General features: G+C 42.8%; 1 protein-coding gene across 4 annotated transcripts; it reads right to left on the bottom strand.

Annotated features, from left to right (window-relative positions):
- Positions 1–126: 126 nt before the first annotated feature.
- Positions 127–16116, bottom strand: ENTPD6 (ectonucleoside triphosphate diphosphohydrolase 6). Of its 4 annotated transcripts, none has more exons than XM_071739956.1 (15): positions 15985–16037; positions 15052–15220; positions 13666–14007; positions 12236–12312; positions 11308–11451; positions 10124–10199; positions 8521–8556; positions 7286–7374; positions 5861–5940; positions 4887–4951; positions 4434–4535; positions 3828–3968; positions 2928–2984; positions 1803–1915; positions 127–1507 (listed from the first exon to the last, which is right to left on the bottom strand). In XM_071739956.1, exons 3-15 carry the CDS (start codon positions 13916–13918, stop codon positions 1418–1420), a joined length of 1323 nt encoding a protein of 440 aa, XP_071596057.1. In that variant the 5' UTR covers positions 13919–14007; positions 15052–15220; positions 15985–16037; the 3' UTR covers positions 127–1417. The 4 variants fall into 4 exon arrangements, with proteins under 4 accessions (XP_071596057.1, XP_071596054.1, XP_071596055.1 ...); XM_071739954.1 differs by lacking the exon at positions 15052–15220 and having other exon boundaries at positions 1034–1254; positions 1406–1507; positions 15985–16116; XM_071739953.1 differs by lacking the exon at positions 15052–15220 and having other exon boundaries at positions 15985–16116.
- Between the last annotated feature and the right edge of the window lie 8599 nt (positions 16117–24715).

The following is a 24715-nucleotide window of genomic DNA, read 5'->3' as shown; positions in this document are numbered from 1 at the left end:
GGACAGAGGTGGCATGTATAGACCTGGACAACTTGCAGAAGGGGGGATGGTGTTGGGCCACTCATTTCTCAACCCACCCACCCTGCAGCCTCTGCCACTAAAAGCCACACCACCACAACCACCACGTTTTCGTTTTAAATTGGGAGTTTTATTGCCAGTACAATGGGGCTCAGTGTCCCCTGTACACTCAGCTGCAGACTGCCACACCATGCCACACTGCCCCAAGGAGGAGTCTGTGGCCATGAGCCCACAAGCTGGGGCACACACTGCTGGCTCTCAGGTAGACTGGGCTCTTTTGCACCCCAAAAAGACCACTCAGGTCTGCTCTAAACATCCATACAAATACAACACAATTCCACAGTTAGATTACAAATAGTGCAACATGTCCACTTCAGCTCCCATTGCTTCCAAGATCTGAGTGGAATGTTGCAGGTACCCTGCCAGGGCTCAGTGCAACCACAATACATTCACTTATCACAGTGAGGTGTGTCTGCAGGCAGCAGCACCCAAATTACAATGTAAATACTTTCATCTCGGGCTCTGCATCAACCTTGCAGAGGCACAAATGTCTATGAGGTCCCACAACCATACTTGATATTTATTTCTGTGGCTGCCTCTTGTTCATAAGTCTTGCCCTGACCAACTCTAGAACTGCCAAATCCATCATTAGCCTTGTACCCAGCTCCCAGGTCTTGTTCATCCAGCAAATCTGATGTTGTCTTCCACCACCCATCTCAACAGCCAGGGAACCAACATTAGGCTGTAGGCTTTAACCCTACAGGGTATAGAGGCTCTGAGTCATGCCTGTAAGTCCATATCCAGTTTCCAAACTGCTCCTGAGCTTTCCTACTTCAGCAAGTGGAAAGCAGAGCTGAGACTCCCATAGTACATACCAAAGCCACTGCCTGCCAGCAGCACGTGTGTAAATGTGCTGTCTTTGCACGCACATGCAGAAGTTCACTTTCAAACACAGAAGTAGTAAAATAAAAATAATCACTGAGAACTGCTAACAAGCAGGAAAAACACCCTGAAATCAGGACAGTAAAGAATTTCTTCTGGAGTGACCTTTTCCTACAGCAACTTCACCACAGTATAAGCACATCGTAACAGGCGTATTCCAAAAACAAAAGGGATTTTCTCATAGAGATCATAGATGTCCTGCAGAGTCCTGGTTTTCCTTCAAGAATTTCCAAGTTTTACATCATGTTGAGCCAGTTGCTGTCAAATCAAGGCTTGCCCTTTAGATACTGCACTCTGCACTGTAAAAAACAGCTAGTGATCAAGGGGAGGGAGGAAAGGTGCCTAGTTTATAACTTCCCAGAGGACTCTGGAAGCCAAAACCAGGCCCCTCAACAAGTTCTCCTGTGTTTAGCTTCCAAAACCCAAAGATTTTCCTGAAAGTCACCTTCAAGGAGCTTTAGTACTGCATTCTATTGAGTGAGTCAATGTAATGAAAAGTGGCTCCCAATGCCCAGCTTGTTTCAACATTGTCAATTTTCCGGGCAAGCTGGAAAAAAACGGAACAAAAACAAACCAGAAAAAAACAAACAAAAAACCAAGTTAAACCACAATACCTTGCACAAAGAAATATAGGAGGTGAATATAATGCTGAAGGTTAACAACCAGTTAATCACCATCAGGGGGACAGTGTCCCTCCACCCTCAATCACAAAGCATGTATTGTAGCAAGAAGGCAAGTCAAGGACTGAGCTACTGGCATGATGACTACTGCCTCAGCACCCTCCTCCTGCCCTGGCCCCCTCCTCCTGACTGCTCTCCCCAGAGATCTACTTTATGCCTTACCTTAAAGACTTGGCTCTTTGGGAAGCCCAGTTCCTGCAGGAGGAAGGTGATGTATGTGAGATCCATGCAGAGAAAGGGGCTACTTCCAGGGCTGATTTCCATGGTCTTGCATACTAAGAAAAAAGAAAACAGTGAATGTGCACTTAGTGCTCAGCCCAGCTTTGAAAAACCTCAAATGAATCCATGAAACACCTCTTGTCAGTTCAGTTGTGCAGTGATGGAATCTGTTACCATGGGGTTGAAATGACATGCACAGTTAGCAGAAGTAGGAAAGCTTTCACACACTGGAAAGAAGTTCAAGGCATTCTGTCACTCCCCTAAGACAACTGAGTTTCTTGTTTCTCTCGGAGAAAGGATGAAAAGTGCCTCCAACTTTTCTTCTGTGTACTTCAAGCCTTTAAAAATCTCAGCAATCTTAAATGTGTTATGTCTCCAGAGGATAAGCACTTAACAGATGTTGACAAAAGCAAAGGAAACAAAAAAGAAAAAGAGGAGGAAATTGAGGAGGAGGATGAGGAAAATAACAAAGTAAACTTCACTTTCTTTCTTAGTATGAATTATGCAACTGGTAGTCCAGAAATCAAAACTACAAGGATTGTACAGTCACTCAAAGTTTACCCCATGTCAGTTTGATCAAAGCCTGAGTTTGTGGTATTAAGAAAATAACATTAACATTTGTAATTCCTTAGTGACAGTTCTATCTGCAGCTGATGAAGTGAAAAACTATGAACCTATTTTCTTGCTTTTCCTGTTATCAACCAAGCATATGAACAAATCTTGAGACAAAAAGAAAAATTAAACCACATCAGACCAGGTTATGTTAACAGGATGAGAACCTTCACATCTCTTTTGAAAGCATGATTCCAGGACAATTGTTAACTGGCAAGTTTATTAGTGATTCTTGAGAGAGTCTTGAAAGTATTGCAAGACGTGTACAAAAGCAAGAATTAATATAGAAACAGTTGGGATTTTCAGAAATAATCAGTAATTTTGGTGAGACGGTATGGACAGAGATGCTCAAGAGAGATGCTCAATATTTACTTAAAAACTCAGCCGTCTTAGCATGTCATGTATTTGCCATCTTGGTATGAATTTAAACACAATTACTAATGGCATTTTACTCACTGTATTTAGCTGCAGTTTCAAAGTCAGCAACAGTTAAGCTTCCTCCATTTTCTTTATCTAAAAGAAACGAGAACGTGGTCTTTCATAGTTTTTGTATAAAGGCAATTGTAAATTCAAGTCATAAAGGTCTTTTGGAAATCAAACCTAGAGTCACTGAAATCAGTAAAACTCTCACTTGTTTTATAGGTAAAAGAACCTTTAAATGATTCTTAATATGGACTGAAAAGCCTCAGTTTTTGAAGAACTTTAGCCTGGTTTCCTAAAGAAACAGTTGAAAGAAACTGACTGCTCTGCCCTGTAACACCTGAACACAGTTAACACCATTCTCCAGATCCAACAGGGCAGTGGTCCTCCACAACATATTAAATCTGAAGTTATTTGTAAAACAAAGTGACTGAGGAGATGGGTAATGTTTGCCCAAATCTGCCTTGAATGTCATCAGCTGCTTTCTACTACTGCATATGACAGCCTCACATAGATCAGCATACCCCTGGAAAAGAGGTGAGATGCATTCTGAATACATGTGGAATTATCTGAAAATTTTCACTTAATAAGGTCAGTGAAGCAAAACACACAGTCCGAGACCACTTTGCTGCTTTACAGCCCAAGAATTTGAGGGCTTTTTTCTATTCTGTAGAGTTCAACAGACAAAAGCAATTTTTGAAATGCAGACAGTTTGTTTAAAAGCCATCACCAGAAGCTGCAGGTCCTACTTCACAGCCCCTGTCCCTTCTCTATAGAAATGAAATAGCATTCAATATCCAGTAGAAACCAGTATTGCACAACAGAATAACTAAAGACTAAGCTCCATGACAGCTTAGTAAAGCACAGTGATGTGTGTGTTACCATTTCTTCCCCAACTTGTCATTTAAAATTAAATGAAAACAGAAGCAAACATACCTATAAGACCAACCTCTGCTGCACGGTCATAGTAGTAGGAGAAAGTATAAAAATCCAAGTCTTTCACTTCCTCAGCTTTATGCACTTTTTTGTAAAGCATCTTTGCCACTTTGTTAGAACAAGACTCATACAGAGGCTCACCTAAAAGAAGGCAAAGAAGTACAGCATATTATAGGCAAAGAGTGAAATATGCATACACTTTATTTAGGATCTGCCAAGAAACAGGCTTCTTTTTTCACAAGAGCATTTCCCAAGTCCTCACAGGGATTTGAAATCTGCATCTTTTTTCAGTTATCATCGTCAGGTTGGGACTAAGTATGCAACAGACTAGAGATGGACAACACCATTTGAGGCAGAATGACTCTGAAATACCTTTTCAGGAACTGCTAAACTCCACCTGCATTACTACTAGCAGCTTTACTGACTGGACAGAGACACCATGGCACAAGAGGAAAGAGCTGCACAACCTCTTTAACAGCACATCAGGAGGAGCCAGACAGAACAGTAAACATAGAATGTAGTGTATTTAGCAAGAAGCTGACAGTGTATCATTTACTCTGATAATAGCATGCTGGACCAGACAGGAAGAGTGATAAATCACTATACCTGCCTTCTGTCCTTTAATTTTGTACACTATCTCAGCATGCTGCCACTCAGATTTGAAGCCGGGTGGTAAACAAGGGCTGATCAATTCCTCCCCTTCTCCTACTGCAGAAGTAAAACAGAGCCACATTAGGGAGAAACAGGAGTTAATTTCAGATCCCTCAACCCCAGCCCTGCTCCGTACCATCCCACAGACTCAGCAAGGCACCTCCAAGCCCCAGTTATGGCTCAGATGTTCCATGCCCCCACCCCCAGGGCTGGCAAGAACCCAGGTCTCCTGGGATCTAGCAGTGTCACTCTGTGCATTCATTTCAAATGCATCCAGCCACGGTGACAGGAGTCCATATACCACTCAGGAACCTTGAGCCCAGTGGGAAGGGGACAAACAACATCCCCTACAACAGGGCTACGTACCCTACGCTCAGAGACAAGACTTGAGGAGTGCCCATAACTTACAGGGTTTTCCCTCAACTCCTCCTAAAATGGCGAGCCTTGCTGACATCAGCCCGAGTCCCAGGTAACTACAAAGGGATAAAAGCATCTGTGAACAACAAACATCCTTCCTCTGATACTCCACTGACAACTTGGCTGGGACATGCCAGTCTCCTCTACGTGGTCCCAGCAAAATGGCTCAACTCAACAGCTGATGCTCTTGGGAACATAAGAGGCACATTGTGACAACTTGCTCCCATAGCACCCTTACCTAGAAGGACATCCTCTCTTGGGAAAAGCAGAGGCAATAGCTGTCAATGTTAATCTGCCTCCTAAAGACCTGGGAATGCTGAAGGCATTTCCCTAACCTTTCTCCCACCCTCCTCAAAGGCAGCACAGACTCCAGCATACAGAATTGACTCTTTCTGAGCCCAAACACAGCCCACAGCAAACTTAAGTGGCAAGAAGCTGCCTCCCTCTGCCCTTAACACTGGGAGCAGGGCAAGACCAAGGAGGAAGGAATGGCAGAGACAAAGCTCTGTGAACCAACTGCAACCCCCATTCTCCATCCTCCTGTGCCACATGGTAGTGAAGAGGTAGAACTGGAAGTTAAGCCTGGGAAGGAGGGAAAGGTTGGGGAAGGTGTTATTCATTTTGTTCTTATTTCTCTTATCCTACTGTTTAACTGGCAATAAATTAAATTAATTTCTCTAAGTCGAATCTATTTTGCCCATGATGGTAACTGGTAAGTGACCTTCCCATCTCTACCTTAACCCATGAGCTTTTTGTCATATTTTCTTTCCCCTGTCCTGTTGATGGAAGGAGTGATAAGAGTGGCTTGGTGGGCAGTCAAGGTTAATCCACCACAATGATGTGATTCAGTTTTCTCCACTTCTTCCCAATATTCATCTGTAAGGACCCCACATCAGCAGAACACCTAGATCTCACTGGCTTCACAGAAAGTTTCTATCTGTACCATATACTCTCCCACAACTAACCTGTATGAATATAGCTTGTAAGTGTTGTTAAACATCTGAAATGAAGTTGTGTGTCCAACTGGTGATGTCTGGAGAGTCACCTGGAGGAAGAAAAAGATGTCACTGCAAGGTTTCTGCCAGCAGCGGCAAACAACAACAACATATCTTTAGGAAAAAAAAGTGAAACAAACCTAGCACAGTTCAGAGAGAAATGATGATTTTGCAAGTTTTTTTAATTTGTCTGCTGATACACAAGAGAACTGCAAAACCTGGACCTAAAATAGTGTCTTGACATGACAGTCTAAAGTGGTTACATTTTTGTTTGTATCCACACCAAACTAGTGTAGAAAAAAAATATTTTAATTAAAAAGGAATCCCTATTCCACCTTATAACTGCTTTTGTCAAGAGATTACAACAACTGACTCTTCACATGATCCCTACTAGGGAGACCTGTGTGCAAAATACTGTGAAAGCCAGGCACACATTACCTTCCTACTCAACTGAATTCAACTGTGAACTCCTACAAACCAGAGGAAAAGCACAGCACTCTGCTTGCCAAGGAACAGAGCAAGGACCAGCCTGTGGTCTGAAGAAATAAAAGGGTAATTATCTGAAGCATTTTGCAGCCTCTTCACGGAGTGCACCAGCACAGCAAGGACATTTGTGGGTAGCAAAGCTCAGGCCGTGATGCTGTTCATGTTCATCTTACTGTAATACCATCTCTAAAGTCTCCCATCTCCACCTCCTGGGCTCCTCACATTCCCTGTCATTCTGCTGTAAAAGCCCAATGTCTTGATTATCCCAGACTGGGACACTAGATGCAACACCCAAACAACACCCTTTGCTTTTCTGCAGCTTAACTATGAACTCTACCCAGGCCAGAGCCTTATGACTCCGTATCTCCAGGGCTTCCAGCTCACAGAACACCTATCAAAATGCCAGGAGAGGAAGCTGAAATGACAAACATCAGCATGAGTTTTTTTTACTACATAATACCAGCTGCTCCATAGAAACCATTAATTTGCAATGGAGTGAACTCAGGAAAACCAGCAACAAGGACTGACAAAGCACCTTACTGTATTCCTCCTATTCAATATAAGCCAAATATTGGACTTTAATTCATTGATAGCATTGTCTTTGAGTTCCTCAGTATAAACAGAACAAACTGAGAGTCAAGCATTAAGACTCTCACATGCAGGGAAAGCAGCCCTGGCAGGTTCATCATGTGCACCACTGACCCATGGGGCTGGAGTAAGAGGAATGACTAGGAGTTGTTAATGCCTCCAGGACTGACTGGAACAAGGCAGATGTGACCAAGTAACCTGGGTTTTCTGTCAGAAGAACATCACACTGACAAGCTCTTGGTCTGATTCCAAGAGAAACAAATCTGAACAGTTACTGACTTCTGCACCACCATTTCCCAACACTGTGCACGTTCACATTACCTTGGTGCGTGGAAGGAAGGTGATCTGTGTTGATCCACCACCCAAATCCAGCATCCCTACAGTTTTCTTCTGTGGATCATCTAGGTTACCTGAAATGTGTGACAATACAGAGAAAGCCATGGTGGGTGCTGTGAAAAACTGGGTATGGAACAAACCAGAAGTACAGTGGTAAAGTAAGATAACAATCTAGCTCTTTGTGTCAGCTTCCTGCCATCACTAAACTATACTGTCATCTATTTTGGATTTACCAGGGTGACCCAAAAATCTTCAAGTGACAGTTTCGCTTATTTCTCTGGTGCCTGCTCATGCCCTAATTACAGCAGCTTTGGTTACTGAGTTCCTAAACATTTTTCAGGAGCCTTTTGCAAATTCTTCTTGGGTAACCACTTTGTAACACAGAGGAATGTGGTTTTCTTGGCCACTTCTTCTGGTCCCTTAGTGATATTTTGCAGATTCCTATGGCCAAGGGGATGGCAGACTGAAAAGAGCTGGCTGAAGAGACTCCTCTCTTGGAATTCTTCCTCCTGCCAGTCCAGACCTCTCTTCTTATGTAAATCCAGTTCTTCTCAGCATGATCCTTCACATACACCTCCCTGACAGGAATAGTTTGTGCCAAGTACCTTGGTATATCTCATGGTAGCCAATAACTGAAGATCTCTGACCTGAAACTTCCTGTGAGCATAAAAAGCTACAGAGAACTTGTCATATTGCTCCACATACAGCGCGTGTTGAGCTGAGTAGTCAGGAGACAGATGGCTTTATTTATTGTCAGGAAGGGCTTCGGGGTAGCTTTTTCTTTACTCTTCAGCTACCCTGAGTTAGAAAACTCAGCAGTGTAAACAGTTGTGGTATTTCTGTGTTACAAATCTGTAAAGAAGTCACATAGCACTTTTCATTCTGTGCAGGGGCCAAGCATAGCTATACAACCCATATAAAAAATTCAGTCAGAACTAATGGCAGACTCTAAAAAGAACTTAAATGCTCTGGTACTCTGCAGGGAACTGAAAGAAAGACTACATTGAACATCTAGGAAAAGTGATTCAGCTCCTCACTCTGTCAAGTAAATGGCCAAAATCCTAATGACTTAAGTAGGCCAGGCCAAAAACAATTGCTGACTTATTCTCAGATCCTTCTTTTTCCCCCTCCCCCCAATGAATGTGCAAAAGCCATGCAGAAAACAGCATGAATTTCAGAGCATCAGTCTTATCTTTATGCACATGCTCATGTACACATACCTGTTAAAAAATTTATTGTGATCCAGGCTGAAATACCTAATGAGGAAAATATTTAGAATATGCACTGTTAGATCGTACCATTTCATGTTATTAAACAACAGTAACAAATAAGATAAGGCACATTACAAGGTCTTTCTGCTTTAGGATCTTAAAAAGCACTTTTAAGTTTTCTCATACAGTTTAACTGCACTATCTAAACAAAATAATCTGTAAACCAGAGCTAGTCATCCAACAACAGACACCAGAGACCATCTGCCACAGGCTCCCATGTCCCCCTTTCACAAATGGGGGACAACTTCTAATACAAAGTCTCCACAGGATGTCTAACTGAGAGCTAGGCAAGGACCATCAAGAAGGCTCTGCTGAGCTCCCCTGACCTACACTGCCCCAAGGAAAGTGTTTACACAACTCTGAACAACTGTTAAAAAACAGTATTAGATGTCTTGAACAAAGAGAATCACCTATACCAGAGTATATATACTTATATATATAATACTTATATTACTTATACAGTATTTGGAAGAGAAGCCCCATACATGAAATGCCTAGAGAACTCTGGATTTCACAGGTCAGAACCCAAAGTAAGAAGTCACAAAGGCTTCAGTCCTTAGTTAAAAAACAAGGAAATGACTGACACTCACATTGCTCATTTTCTAGGAAAATATCCACTGGTAGGCTTTTGTTTGATGTCAGGCACTTGCATTTCCTTTTGAATACTAAGTGTTTTCATCTTTTCAGTGTTTTTCTTGTTTTACTCTAAGCATTTTTGTGAGCTGAGCTGTTACTGTCCTTTTCTTATACTAGAGACTTTTTCTCCATGAATTAGATAAATTAGTGGGCCTTATGATAACAAATTCAAACATTTACCCATATGGTTAAAACTCAAGGCATGCTAGGGAACATGGCCCAGGTCAACCCTTGGCTGAACTGAGGCTGTCCCTGCTATTAATGATTTTAAAACAAAACAAAAAGAATTACAATGTCTTTCATCCACTAAGGAGTAAAAAAGAAACTCATAAATAGCTCCAGCTATTTTAAAGTTCGGTTTCTAAGCAGATACAAAAAACACCTCAGAGCTCAGTTACTTAGACTTTAGACATGTTTCTTCAAATCAGTTTAAATCAAGACTGATTCTGGTTCTGTCCTCAGCATTTTTGATGAGCATCAACTTACTTCAGTTTGCATTTTCTTCTCTATATAGCATTTTTTCAAATTCAGCTCACAGTCACATTCGTTAGACCAATTATATTTAGCATGATGACCTAATACTTCCAGAAAGCTCTGGTGAGTTGTCAAGAGCAAAGTGTGCAAAACTAGTTACTGAGCCCCATCTCAACAAGCAGATATTCAGCAACCTTTCCGTAAGTGCTGACTGCACAGTGGCTTCCTGGTGATCCCACAGGAACTGCCCAGCTCTCAGAGCTTTGAAAATCAGGACAGAGTTCAGGACTTTAAATTGGAAAACATAGCACAAAATCTTTTTGGCAGGCATGAACTGAGGCTGTGTAAAAACTGTCAAACCCACCACTTGTGGGTTCCCACTACAGCGAGTGTCAGCAGGCATCTCCAGGGTTGCAGAAAGGGTCTTCACAAGTCAGCCTACCTTCATCTGTTCCATTCATTATGGACACGCAGTTGTCCCTCACAAAGAAGGGAGAGGCCTGAAAAATCTCCTTCACCTGTAGTTCAAATGAAAGCTACACTCAGGTAAATTTTTTCAGCTGGAAAGCAACTAGAAAAAAAAACCAAAAAACAACCACTCCAGTTTTACACAACCGGTTTTCTTCTTGGACAAGATCCTGACTGCTGCTTACCACTTTGAAGTTCAACAAGCATCAGCCTGCACTCTGCTATAAAAGGTCAGCAATTTACACGCTGCTCTGCAGTTGGTTGCAGAGGCAGTGATGGATGTGTGGGTTTTTAAGTATGAAGGCGGCTCAGAAATGCCATTAACAAGACATGGACATGGAAATGGAACTCAATTTCCTTTGCTGCAACTGGTGACCCACAGGTTATTGTATCTGCACAGGAGAGGCAGGAGTTGGACACCCAGGCTTTCAGGAATGTCCCAGGGAACAGCATTATTAACAGGAACACACTGGCTGCTAGAGGTCCTCTACGCTGCATTCTACATGAGGCAGCAAAGCCCTTGGTTTCCAGAGTCCTCTCAAGTAACACCCTGCAGCAGTTCAACCTGAAATTCAGTGGGGAAAACTACAGGGCAGCTTGCAGACAGCAGAGTACAATACAGACATTGCTTTTCACTATGCCACGTTTCTTCCTTCCAATTATTGCTTAGGAAAAGAATACACATAGTGCACACTTAAACTTTTCCTGCAGCCATGAAGTCTAGAACATAACTGGTTTGATTTTATGGTATTTTAAAATATGAAACACATTTTACATACCTATAAATACAATTTACATTAGTTCCAATGAATATCAAGGAGCAACCTGGCAGCAACAGGCTGATAACATCACCGATCAAATAGCTGAGAGCTTTTCTCAAAATAGGAGTATCCCAGTCAAAACCAACAAATGCCCAGTAAGAAAAAGCCTCTGGTGACTGTCTGAAGTATCTCATTACATTTGTTATTTATATGTCATCTCCAGGCTTATTTGGAGCTGTCATCATTTCTTTGTGCCTGTACTCAAGCAATTTTTCCCTCCAACCCCATTTGAGATTAGGTGGCTCTGCACTGCGTGAGGAGTATGCACCTTACACAGAAGGGACAAAATTTTGCTATAAAATTTCTGGAACACAAACCAAAAGACAAGAAATAGTACCTTATCCAGCAACTTCTGAGCTTTCTCTCCTGGCAGCAAACGTAGGCCAGCTGTGGCTTTCAGGACCAGAGGAGTAAACTTCCACAGCTCGACAGGAACTTCCTTCTTTGCCACCTCCAGGAGATCTTTTATTCCCTGGCCACTCTGTGAGCAAAAACCACAAAAGGCTTCTTACAAGCTGTTTAAATTTGCAGTTCTCTGACAGGCAAGAGGATGATCAGAGGTATGATTCACTGTAAATGTGGAACAGAGGCAAGTGGATATCACAGGGGGGTAGGAGAAGGTGAAGAACTCACTGTCTTCTACAGCTTGAGACCTAGTAGGTATATTGGAGATTATCCAGCAACAGGTCAAAAGCAAATATAAAGAATCACTTTTTCCAACAGTGACAGAGAATTCTCTGCCACTGAATGTTCTGGCTACAAAAGATTCTAAAGGCAGTATGACAAATCCTTGGGGGGAAAAAAACAGGCCTTTGGAGCCAGTAGAACACCATGAGCTGGGTGTAAATCAGACTCGGGAAGTCTCTAGATCCCTGCAAGCCCAAAGGTAAGGCAGACAGGAGAGAAGTCACTTAGTACTTGGTCTGTTTTTCTGTCAATCTTCCTGAGAATCCAATTGTGGTCACTTCTAGAGAAGGCTCTGCCACAAGCCAGCACAGCTCTTTCATCATTTTCTTGAGTGTACTGAAATTCTTAAGGGAGAAAAAAAATAAACACCCACTGTGCTTAATCAACACCTTCAGCAAGTGGAACCAGTTGTATCTGTTCCTTACTCCTTTGCATGTTGACCTACTTATGCTGTGGGTTTGTATCATTTGAAGGCACGGAGACAGTTCAGCATATTGTACCACAGCAAGATGTGATTTGCACAGCATATCATGTAAAGAAGGTTTTGGGGCACATACTTTTACAGCAAACAAAATTACCTTTTCGACATCATCAGCATATGCAGACAGACCTGGCTTCAGTGCTTTAAATGTCTCATGGGTTAATCTGGGAGTCTCTGTGCAAAAGCAGTAATCCAAAATTTAGTAATGGTAGAAATAATTGTGCATACACAAAAAGAAGAACATTTTACAAATTACCATATTATATGTTCATGGAAGTCAACAGAAGCCTGTGTCTGGTGAACTGTGAACACCCACCCTACTTTTAATTACTGTCCTTGCTATGGAACTAACTCCCAAGAAAAACATTTTTAAGTCATGACTCTTTTCCAAGTGCCAGTGTCCCCTGTGCACATATTTATCACACACATCAGGCAAACACCAGATGGGTTCAAGTTATCTCTGAGTCCTTACACCTGCTACATGAAGCTTTCCAAACTGTACTGGTGAAGATGCAGTTTAGCTCTGTTCTGGCTAAACTTGACTCCAGCAGAATTGAGTGGAAGCTTTACTACTATTTTCAATGGCAGCAGTGGGAGCAAGACCTAAATATTCTGGAAACCTGCAATATAGACAATTGTATTAACTTGCAGGCAAGACAACAGAAGCTTGACAACATCCTCCTCCTGTGCCCAACTACATTTCATAAAGTTTCCTGCAATATATCCTGAAATTGTGTTTAAAGAGAAGCAGCAAAAGGCAAAAATTCAGGAATACAGTGAAAGAAGGAAATCCATGGACTGATGTTTAACATCTTTGGTGGCTAAGCCCTACACTAGCCCTTTCTGCAAACCTAGGATGCTCCCCACAGGCCAACCACACCATACACCACTCTGCTAATCCTTAAAAGCATCCCCAGATCACCTGCTAACAGCATTTACGTGGTTTCTTTCATCTTTAAGAGTTTCACAAATAAAAGCTGTCAGCACCTAAACACATGAAGCTTGTGACTGCAAAGAAAAACTAGAGAAGAAAAACTCTTTTTGTAAACCTCTCAGTCCTCAGCAATCCTTTCTGTCCAAATGCAATATACAGCAATTTGAATCAAAAAGTGAAGTCTTGCTATTTAAATCCAACACTGAAGCCAAGGATGTACTAAACCAGACAATGCAGAGAGGAGCAGCTCACTGCTGGGAACTGGAAACAGCCAACAAATTCATGGCAAAAATTTGGAGGAATAAGGCAGTTTGAATTTATAATCCTCTCTTCCACCAAGCAATGTTATGAAAAAACTGCTCTTCTGCATAGCATTGTTCTAAAGACAGAGCTGCTATTCAGTTCACACTCTGAAATGAGAGAATTTTCTTGTTTTCCCAATTTCATCCAGACCCACATGCCTGAATCATTACATACTTCCTGATGGCTCCCTAGAGTTGAAGCAAACTTGTTAAAATAATCCCTAAAAAATAATTAATCTGTTCCATAGGTTATGGGAGAATTAATATTATTGTGCAATAAGTGAGTCACACCTTTTGGCTGCTGGGTAAATTTAAAAATATGGATGCGAGTTCCTGTGCTTCCTGCATCAAACATAATTCCATAAAAGACTGAGAGATCTGCAGTCAGTGCCTGATGGTTCAGTTTCTCTCCCCTGCTTTCAGCAAGGGTTGCTCCCATGACTGGTTTGGAATCCAAGTGCCATTTTATATATGCAACATAAATAGCTATGCATGCCAAAATCCCAAAAGCAAAGAACCGCTTTGATATCTTCATGGTTTCCATTTATTGGATGTTTTGTTTCTTCCCTTTATGAAATATTTTATTTCTTGTCCTTCACACAGAACAGGTGGTTCCCACATCACTCCTATATCCTACAGAAAAAAAAAAGAGATATGTTTTATTTTCTAAAGCAGTTGAAAGGATCTAAGAGCAAAATGGCTACTTGACAAGGGACTTACAGAAGTACATCTGACTAGAGCATTAGTTAAACAGTAAATTGTTAGTAGGTTTAGATCTGTGATCAGAGAGTTGGGCATGATAGTCCAAGCATTAAGTCACTGCCACCAGCAGCCTGATAAAAGAATTTACAGGGAGTGACAGACTACTGATGGCAAGTAAAAGGATTTATGCCTGCAGCTCTTTCAGCATCTGGAATAAGGATAACAGTTACTGTCTTCAGTGCTTAAATCCATCTCAGCTAACACAGGGAAAATGCAAGCAGTTAAATGCTCACATTTATTCCAGTAGGACAACATAGATTCCCTGCATTTAAAAATTCAGGATTCACCTGCAAATAACTTGTAAAACTGGACCTAACAACAAAATCCCTCTCTCTGATGTTGCTTGTACTGACCATTAAAAGCTTCCATGGCTGCTGGATGCCTATGAAACTGCACACTACTTTCCCAGTGGTTCAGAAGGAACACATCCACTCCCCTTTAGTATGTCATTGACATCTACAGCTAATATTAAAACATGAAACCATAGAAATCTCCTTTTCTCCATTGCTACCAAGGCCTAGGAAGGAACAGAGTAAGTAAGCAGAGTTCAGAGAAAATAGATGCAGTGATTGAGGTGGGCAGGAACTTCAACGAGTCTCTCATCCACTGCCCTGCTCAAAGCATCAGCAGCTATGGGGACCCACCATGTTGCTTAGGGCTATAATCAACTGCATCTTGAAAGCCACCAAGGATGGAGATCCCACCAGCTCTCTGCGAAACCTGAATCATTTGCAGTTCACTTTGTTAGATACTGGATCTTGAAGGAGCTCCCAGAAGACTGGACAAAGACAATTTAAAATCAGTGTTTAAAAAGACAAGATGGAAGATCCGGGGAATTAACAGTGACCTCCCCAGATCCAATATCAGGAAAGTAATCACAGCAAAGAACAATGCAAGAAATCTACAAGCACTCACATGGCATCGTCCTGACGATTCAAAAAGTCATTGGTGATTTCTGGGGTGCAGATTACATTACAACTTTTCTCTTTTGATATTGTAATGGAGAAAGCAAAGCAATCAATGAAGTTGACCCAAACACAGTCATGACACATATGTAGTATGTTGACACAGTTCTGGAGGTTGACTTGAAGGAGTGAGGGGGCAAAATGAAACTCAAGGTGATTACAGCGTATTGACAAAAAATGGGTAAGGAAAAAATTTATACATATGGGAAAAAGGCAGAACCACAGGCTCAAATACACATGAAAAGCAGATCAGTGTAGGGAAAAAGGAACTGTAAGCAGTCACAGATTAAATCGGGAGAAAGAAAAAAAAAATTAAAAAACTTTCTGGCTTCCATCACCAGGCAGAGATGTAGCACGCAATGCCTGCCCACTCGAGGGCTAACCCCTCCTGTCTTCCTGGGGCCAGAAAGGTTTCAGCTGCAGCCACTGGGGAGCTAAGAGCAGCTCACCAGAGGAAAGCAGCAGAAACCGAATGACACCTTGAGAAGAAAGAAATCTTCACCTAGGGAAACGGGAGGATGGACGTTATGAGAGAGAGCTGGAGGAGCACCTGTCTGCCAGCGTAACCATTCTACCCCCATTTCCCTGAGGAGAATCGGAATCAACCCTTCCCTGCCTCTTCCAGGGAACGGAGCCGGGGGTCGGGCAGGTGCCCTTCACGCCGCAGGCCCACAGGCAGCCTGCGCGGACCCGACCCGGCCTCTTAGTCCGGGGCGGGCTGCGCGGCGCCGGCCCGGCCCGGCCTGGCTCGGCCCAACCCGGGGGACACTCGCCCGCCACAGCTCCCCACAGATGGATCCCCGTGCCCAGCCCAGCCCAGCCCATCCGCGCTCCCTCCGCGTTCCCTCCGCTGCTCCCCGCCCGCCCCGCCGCCCGCACTCACACCGCTGCCGCCAGCCCCGCTATGGCGACGCCGCTGCCCCGCCCCGCCGGCGGTCGCCGCTGCAGGTGCGCAGGCGCCGTCCGGGCTGGAGCGTGGGGGCTGAGCCGCGGCCTTGTCCCACCGCCCAAAGGAGGGATGAGGGGTGGTGCTCGGCGTAGTCTGTGGGGGCTACGCTGTGAGGAGGGACTGGGGCTGCCCCGCAGCTTACGCAGCAGCTTCTTCCCGCAGTGCCTTCTCAGTGGTGACGCCCCGAGAAAAAAATGGGCAAAACGCCAAAGCCGGCCCTGTACCCCTGGGATAAGGTCACCAAAAAGGCGGCGAGCAGGGCTGACACACCTTCTGCTCCCCTGATCCAGCCCTGGCAGGAACTCGTGACCTGCAAGTTTGGTTCAGTTCTTGAGGCAGAAAGCATTGGAAGATGTGACCAAAGGACGCTCTTGTCTGCTCTTTTTTTTTGTCCACACCTCGTGTGTTCCTTTAGCACTTTGTTTTTCTGCTTGAATAACTTAATCTCTCTCTCTCTCTCTCTCTTTTTTTTTTTCTTTCTTTCTTTCTTTCTTTCTCTTTCTTTCTTTCTTTCTTTCTTTCTTTCTTTCTTTCTTTCTTTCTTTCTTTCTTTCTTTCTTTCTTTCTTTCTTTCTTTCTTTCTTTCTTTCTTTCTTTCTTTCTTTCTTTCCTTTCTTTCCTTTCTTTCCTTTCTTTCCTTTCTTTCCTTTCTTTCCTTTCTTTCCTTTCTTTCCTTTCTTTCCTTTCTTTCCTTTCTTTCCTTTCTTTCCTTTCTTTCCTTTCTTTCCTTTCTTTCCTTTCTTTCTTTTTTTAACCAGCCAAAACTCACCCTGCAGCAGCTTGCTGCTGCACCCGATCTGGAACAACGAGGAGAGGCAGTTTGGGAGCAAGGACGTGTGAGTTCACAGCAGCAAACATGGATGGAGAAAAGAGATGGAAATCAGATGCAGAGCTGAGGTCTAAGCTGTGCTGCTTGTTGGCTATGTGCAGAAAGCTTACATCCTCTCCCACAGCTCCATGTGGGTGCAGGCATCTGTGCTAAGAGACTTAGCTGTAGGAGGGAGCAAAGAGTCTCTCAGGGTTTTACTTAAATTACTCCCTTGTTGCAGTGTTTGGAAAGTAAAATAGTTTGGTTTGGTTTTTTTTTTCCCCCAGCCCTGTGGGTAGCAGGCATCAAGGAAATAAATTATGGTTACTGTTCAAATCAGACTTCGTGTTGTGTTTTACCCAGGTAAATGAAACTGATCTTTTTATCTGTTTTTCCATCTTTTTCTGATGTTTAATTATATTTTAAAATAATCATACTATTTGGGATGGGAGAATCCAGCAAAGGAAGATTAAGGCACAAAGAATTAAAATCTTTGTGGCTCCCCCATGATGGGATTGCAACAGAATATATATTTAGTTTCTATCTCTCCCAGTTCACAAGCAAGAGCCTGACACCTAGTGTGTTTTCTCCACAGAAACCTTAGTCTTCAGGCAGCTTTATAAAAAAAAAAAACCACAAAACTCAAAAAACAGCTGTGAGTGCTCTCTGGTGATTCCTGTTAGTGTTACTCTTGAAATTGCTGCTCTAACAACCCATCAGGAAGAAGACACACAGGATAACATCAGCAAAGAAGCAGCCTGACTGTCCCTTTAGCCCCAGGGCTTAGAGGAGGATGACATTTGCAGCTGGGCATGGGTGGTCTCGGTGAGCGTGCAGCATGGCATCACCTTATTCTGACCCAAAATAGCAGATGTTGACAGATTTAAAATTGTCGGGTTTTGTGGGTTTTGCTATACCAGCTGTAGTACAGCGATACCAAATGGCAGTGTGAAGGTAAACTCAATGTAAATAAGCTGGGTTCCAGTTAGCCTTTGTCTGAGTGAGCCTCTTTTGGTAAAACAACAGAAAAATGGGGATAGGGAGAAGAGATGCTGCAAATTTTGGGCAGAAAGCTACCGAGGCCTGGAGCTGTCCTTTAAAGTAAGAGACCAGGGAGCCCCATCTCAAACCCTGTGTTTGTTGCTGGGATTTTTGCTGAATATAGACATTCCCACCTAGGAACAAGTTTCCTGACACCCAAACCAGGACTTCAGTCCCTTACATTTACAAATACAGACTTGTCTGAGCTCGTGAGAATGGGGACCCTGTATATGCACAATGTCTTTCTTTTTTTCAAGTTGCAAGCAAGCAGGAATACTTCCAGAGAGAGTTACTCAGGGTCAAGCATGTCTTCTTCAAGGTAAAAGTTTTATGTGATATTAGTATTGTTTTCCTTACCAGTATAATGTTTTTCAATCCTAAATGAAAGATCCTCTTGTTACTAATTTCTAAAAGATGCAATTAATGAGCCAGCAAAACAAGATGGTCTTTCCCCTTTCACTAGGGAAAGATTGCATGAAGTAAGGCCCTAGAGGAAAAGCAAGCCAGGCCAGCAGAGCGCAGTGTTTTATCAGGAACACTGTTTCCCCAGGAATGGGGCAAAAGAATACAGCATTTATTTCTCATTCTGCGTCTGTGTTCATAAACAGTGCAACAGTTATGAGTGGAAGTTCCAAAGAATGAAAGTGTAATGCTGTTTTTGTTTTGGTTTGTTTATGCTTTTCACAGAAATTAAACAAATTTATGTACAAGTGGAACAGGTCTCAGGCTGTTCTTGGAACCCTCCTGTTGCCTCATCTGGAGCCTTAGGAGGGAGTGTAGATTGTTTAAAAGGTTTTGCATTTGTTCCTGAGACTTCAACGCACACAGTACTGTGGTCATTCCTTGGATTAATTCAAGCCTGAGGTTTGTAACAAATTTTCAAGTATGATGTCTACATGTTTGATAAATTACTTTTATGTGCATGTTTAGATTCATAGCTTGGTGTATTACTTGTTATATATATATATATATATATATATATTTCATACCTGAGTTAGAATGGAGGTAATCGGGAACCAGTTATTTGTGAAACCATCTCTGTCATTCCAGCGTTAAAAGAACTAGTTGTGTAGGTTATCTGGATGAGAATTAATAAACAGTGATCAAAGATAAATTGTATAAATTTGAAAAACTGTATAATTAAAAGGCTCTTTCACCACTTAATTCGTGACTATTGCAAACGGCCCTTTCAAGGGGGCATCTATTCCCAGCTTGTGGCTGGTGCTGGTACCACTTAAGCTGAGATAGAAGCCCACAGGTGCTCCCAACTGCTGTTGCTCTGCATCTTTGTTCCCAGCTGTGTCCTGGATCACAGATGCTCCCCAGCCACTCAGCTAACAATATTGTTAATACTATTGCATGTCTAAGGTACAAAAGAGTAACCCTCCAAAATATTTCATTTGAAGATTTGAGTGTTCCTCTGCTAACAGCAGTCCAGGAAGCCAAAAGTCATGTCCCACAGCATGCCAAGCTGAGATTGCCTGAAGAAGAAAAATCCTCTGGAAATACTAAGGGAAAGTAACACCAACTAAACCTACAGCTCAAATTCCCATCCATTTTCTCCCTTTGTCTCAAAGAATGAATTACACATGTGCTGACCTTTAGCAAAGAAATCAAACAGTACACATTAATCTTGTTTCCTTATGAATGACTCTCAGTTCCTCTATCTCCCTGCTGCAAACCACACACCTGTGGCTTTTGCTGTGATTTTCTAGCCCCATATCCTCCCTATATTCTTGAGCAGGATAGGTATCCCTAGTAACAGGTTCAAAAGTTTTGGAGGTGCAGCAGGTAGGCAAAACAACCACACCAACCTCCTGTTCTGAGGAAACTGGGGTCAAAACATGCCTTTGCCAGAATCATGTGTAGGCCTTCCATTGACTACTTTGCTTTTTTTCCAGCTCTGTCTTTGCTTTTCTAATGATGCTTCAACTATTTCTGTGATCTGAAGTAATATGTCTTTTTGTCTTGAGCTCCTTTTGAGCTAAAGGTACTGTGTGGCAGTAAGTTCAAACTCTGAAAGTACTCTAGAGTCGGGCTAAGTGAGTGTATTTTGCTTGTGTTCTTTAGTTGGGTGTAAGAGATCATCTTTCATTGCAATGCTTTTCACCAGTTTTGTCTAGAATAAATCCTACAAATGTGCTCCACCATGATTTGTGATGATATCACAGAAAGTGTCTCTCTCGGGATGTCAACAATGTTTTCGTTAGTGGTTGTGGCTGTAGTACCACAGAACAGAAAATCCAGGCAGGTCTCTGCTGTTCTCGGGGCTGTTGGTAAGACATATGCAGAGATGAGCTGTAACTTTGAAAATGCTGCCTCAGCGTGGCCTTTTTGGTGCCCTACAGGCTGAAGTTCTTCACAAATTTATTATGACCTACATAATTGACCTATATTATGTGTCTATTTGTTAAAGAGGTTGCACTAATTAGAAACAGGAGTGGGCATGGCTTAGCAGTTATTTATTTACACTGAGGTGTGTGCCTGCTGTCTGCAGTGATGTATGGGAGGATCATTTCTTGATTTTCTCTCTCTACCCCCACCATAGTTGGCCTGCACCTTGGATTATTGCAATAAAATGTTAATTGATCCTGCTTTCAGAGAAAAAAAGTTCAGTTGTTTTTATTGGTCTTCTAAACAATGCAATTTACCCTTATGCATATTTGTATTTAAGAAAATTAAGCATGAGGGAGAAAATAGAGCAAAATTTCTAAGCCTTTGTCTTCGGGGGAGCTGAGTGTGCTTTGCACTTCACTTTTTTGAGACATATTTTCAGGCTGGGAGTCAGCATTACTACACCCAGATGATAGTTGAACATTTTATAATTAATAGTTTTTCTTTCTCCTTGTCCTTGTGCCTCACCAGCAGACTGTAGGAACTGCTTGAAATCTATGCTGACGTTGGAATGTGGTGAGCGGTAACACCTTTGAGTTTAATGGAATTGCACCTGCTCCCAGCAACCATGAATTTTGCTTTTAACGTTTTAGACCGAGGTCCAGAACCTGGCTGATTGGCCTCTAGGGGCAGATTTGGATCACAGCTTTAAAACAGATGTCTGCTACTACAAAGCAGTTGTATTCACAATGCCATCAGGCCGTTTCCACTGCTCTGTTCCCATTCATACAGGCAGGGTGTGCAGAGTGTAATCTAATTAGGGAGACTTCCCCAGATCTTTTTTTAAGTCTGATATCAGTGTGTTTTTAACTTCTCCAAATTCATTAGAAATGCATTCGTCTGTTGGCTGCCACATAGTACTGTGTTAAGTATTATACATAATTCCTTCAAGAAGCTGTATTTGAAGAAAAAATGTTCATGATTTCAGGAAATTTTTCCCATATCTTGTGTTAGGGATGGGTTTCTGGGTAGTCAAAAACATGTTCTGCCTATGGGGACAAAGTGTTTGTTCAAATATGTATTATTCATTAGCTAAACTGGTTGGGAAGTGGCACAGGTTTGTCTAGCTGTATAGACAGCATCTTGCCTAGGCTGTTGTTAATAACAATCTTGTCCAATCTCAGAGTCACTTGCAAATATTCTGAGAGAGAAGAAAGTCCTTTATCACTTTATCATTCTGATTCTTCTGCAGAAAATTGATCCCAACTTTATCTGTAGAGCTTTTGAGAGCTATTACTGTATGATATATGACATTAAGGTTCAAACAAGCAGCTTTTGGTAAAATGCTCTGTTTTTTAAAAACATTTTGGGTGCGATATTTGAAACTCAGCATAATTTAGCTTCAAGCTGACCTCTTGACATTCTCATGCTCAAACTAGGACAAATCAGGTTGCTCAAGGTTTGAGCCACCTTCATGCTCAACATGAAGCAAAAGCTGCATTTGAAGAGAGAGAGAATAAACAACTGAAACAATTCCTACTTCTTAGTAGAATGTGTAACTTGCTGGCTGGGAAGATGATGTATTAACAGATTAAAATATTTTGGTTAGGTAACTCTGAATTTAGGAAAGCTATTTTTTGGAACTGAAAATTCATCAATTGCGGAATAGCATTTGATATACCCTAACAGGACCAATTCCTAAATTTTTCTGAGTACAGCCTTTGGTGAACCGTTTGGCTGTGGGTTTTGAGCAGTCATTCCCTCAGGTCTTCGTGCAGAAATCAGTTGTGAGGAAGCTTGGTCAGGAGAACATGCAGGTTTTGTGTGTGCTACTACAAAGCCTCCCAGGAAGATGCTGAGAGGTTGGCTTAAAGCAAAGTTTGCAGGAACAAAGACGACTCAACATTTTCACGCTCTCTGAAATTGAAGCCAGACATTGGAGAGAGTGGGGTAGGAAGCAAGGTAACAACTTTCATCCTTGCCAGAGCAGGCTTGAGGGCGGGGTCTTCTTGATCAAAGGGCAGACAAGGCTCCAAGCTTCACTTTCTTCAAACTCCAGTGTTTTATTATGTTCTTCTAACCAGCCTGGGAAGCTGGGATAGTGGAGAACCAAAACCACGGCTGGTAAGTGAGTAGAGGGGTGAAGGAGCAGTGGCTGTGTGGTCCTCTGAGGATGCAGAAGCTGAGATGATGAAGGGAGAACCTTGGAGCTGTGTTCTGCTGTCCTAGCTGCACCAGCCTGCTCCTGCCCTTGAGCACTTCTGTCCAGCCCATCAGAGTTACCAGGAAAGCCAAGTGTAGCAAAACCAAGGACTTTCTCAGGGGTAGCAGAGGTTGCCTGTCTTAGGGACCACAGAGAGCAGGAGATATGGAGAGGTCTGCTCAATAAAGGTACTGGCTGGCTTTCTGCAGTCAGTGGGGGAAGTCCTGTTCACGGGCGATTCAGCTGTTTGAAGAGCACAGCATCCCAGAGGGATGAGGGAATCAGGTGCTAAACCTTCCCTTGTGGTCCCAGCGTAAAGCAAAAGAAAAACACGTTTGGGTTGACCTGGCACCAGCCCATCTACCCAACCTCCCATGAAAACCACTTTACCTCTAGCTTGTCCTCATGAATAACGGGGGGTTGAATTTACCAAGCAAAGTGATCAGCTTCTCCAGACTGCTATTCATTACTCCAATTAACGATCAGTTGCCTGAAAAATGGGCCAATCTGTTTCTTGGGGAGCTGCATAGAAAATCCACAAGGCAAGCCAATTAGCATACCAGCCCTCACCCTCTAGGGAATTTAATTTAGTTATTTGGTTGATCTAAGCACCGAAATATTGTTGTTTTGTTATGGAGCACATAATGTTTGTTAAATGGCTGAAATCCCTCGAGGCCCATATGCTGCTGATATTCTCTGTGTCCTTCCAAGCCGGCAGAGGCAATAAGGTAAAACTGTTTTGTCCCGCACATGGCCCCTGTATTTTCCTGGCCAGGACACAGCAGCTGGACACAGGCAGAACAAACCTTCGCCATCCGGGGTGGGCGGGATAGCTTCCCTCTGAAATAGTTGCACACTTGAGCAAGCCCATTGTCTGCCCAGAAAGCATTTCAACCGCCTCTTACCAGGCAGCCGCCGCGTACAAAAAGTACGCAGAGACAGTGTTGGGACAACCTGTCTGCACAGCGTATTGTGTGGGGGCAATTAGTTTGCAAATTGCCCATTTGCACATCCGCGCATGAATTAGTGACAGTACTCTCACAGGATTTATTATTCTTATCGTTACTGCTAAGGAAGGGCCATGAATAAATAAGGTAATTTGGAGAGACGCCTTCCTGCCCACACTCAGGCAGTTCTTGCCTCTTCCTCGGGGATGACAGGCAATGGGTGGGATCCCTGGGAGCACAGGAGTAGTTCCCAGGGATGTTGGCTCTGTGTCTCTGTAGCCTCTAGGCTGATGCTGGTGTAACTGTGGCACGTGCTGCTCAAAGTTCTTTGCTTATTTAGTAGCTTGTTCTTTTTTTTTTCCTCTGGTGAGAGAAAATATATGACAGCTGTCAGCTTGTCTGCCATCGCTGGAGCACATGCTGTGTGCTTGGAGATATGACCCAAATCCTGAAACTGAACTGCTTCTTCCTTTCTGGAGAAATCCCATGTTGGGATTTCAACAACCAAAGTACCAGAGCCACCTATATGTTCATCCTGATCTGACGGTATCGGTTTTATTCCTTTCTGAATTTTCTGGAGCTGGTGAAGTCATGTTGGAAGAAAAGGAGTCTAGATGAAAGGGCAGTCCTGTTCAGTGGTTCCACCTTATTTAATTCTGCAGTTCAAAAACTCAAACTGCAGACCACTGCTGCCTAATTAGCAGAGGAAAAATACAGATGAGGTGCATCTCTATCTGTCATACCTGTTCTTTTTTGTCAGATATTTCAATTAATCTGTGCATGCTAAAGAAAGAGTTTGTATTCTTGCCACCTTTGATAACCTCCACAGGTGTTTAAGGGTTTAGTTATCCAGCTTTGAACCTGCTGTTTCTCCACCGTCACAAGGAAGGAGAAGGAACCCCCTGAGCTGGCAATACAGTGGCTGCTGCCAGGGGTGTGAAAAATCATAGCAAAGCAAGTTGTGATCAGGACATGTGAGTGTGCTACATGGACACCTGCATTTCTTCTGGGAAATCTCAGAGGCTGCTGTTGTGGTTGCTCTACTAGAACTATCTTTAACTTCAAATGGTTGCTCAAGGTAAAGAAAGAAAACTTGCTCCTTTGAAAAATAGTTCTAGCCAGAATTTGCTCCTGAATTATTCGGCACATTGGCTGACTTCAGTGAAAGTCTGTGCATTTGCACTAGGTCAGACACTTCTTCCCTGCCCACCTTGGCTTTGGCGGCTTCCTTTTTGACACATAACTGGTCTGGCACATCTTCTTTCACTGCATTCGTCATTTACTACAAGTAAAACACATAAAAAGCCCACAGGTATTGATGCAGAGATACAT

Source organism: Heliangelus exortis, chromosome 3 (assembly GCF_036169615.1).
Source record: "Heliangelus exortis chromosome 3, bHelExo1.hap1, whole genome shotgun sequence".
NCBI classification, from domain to species: Eukaryota; Metazoa; Chordata; class Aves; order Apodiformes; family Trochilidae; genus Heliangelus; species Heliangelus exortis.
This window is presented reverse-complemented; position numbering and strand designations above follow the sequence as displayed.

What these genes read in the sequence shown, in the direction of transcription:
- ENTPD6 (XM_071739953.1), bottom strand. Translation starts at nt 13,918, where the DNA reads ATGGAAACCATGAAGATATCAAAGCGGTTCTTTGCTTTTGGGATTTTG. An exon ending in ATTTACCCAGCAGCCAAAAG is followed by an intron (nt 12,313 to 13,665) that starts GTGTGACTCACT and finishes GCTTTTGCACAG; the next exon opens with AGACTCCCAGATTAACCCAT. An exon ending in CCTTCCTTCCACGCACCAAG is followed by an intron (nt 5,941 to 7,285) that starts GTAATGTGAACG and finishes TTCTTCCTCCAG; the next exon opens with GTGACTCTCCAGACATCACC.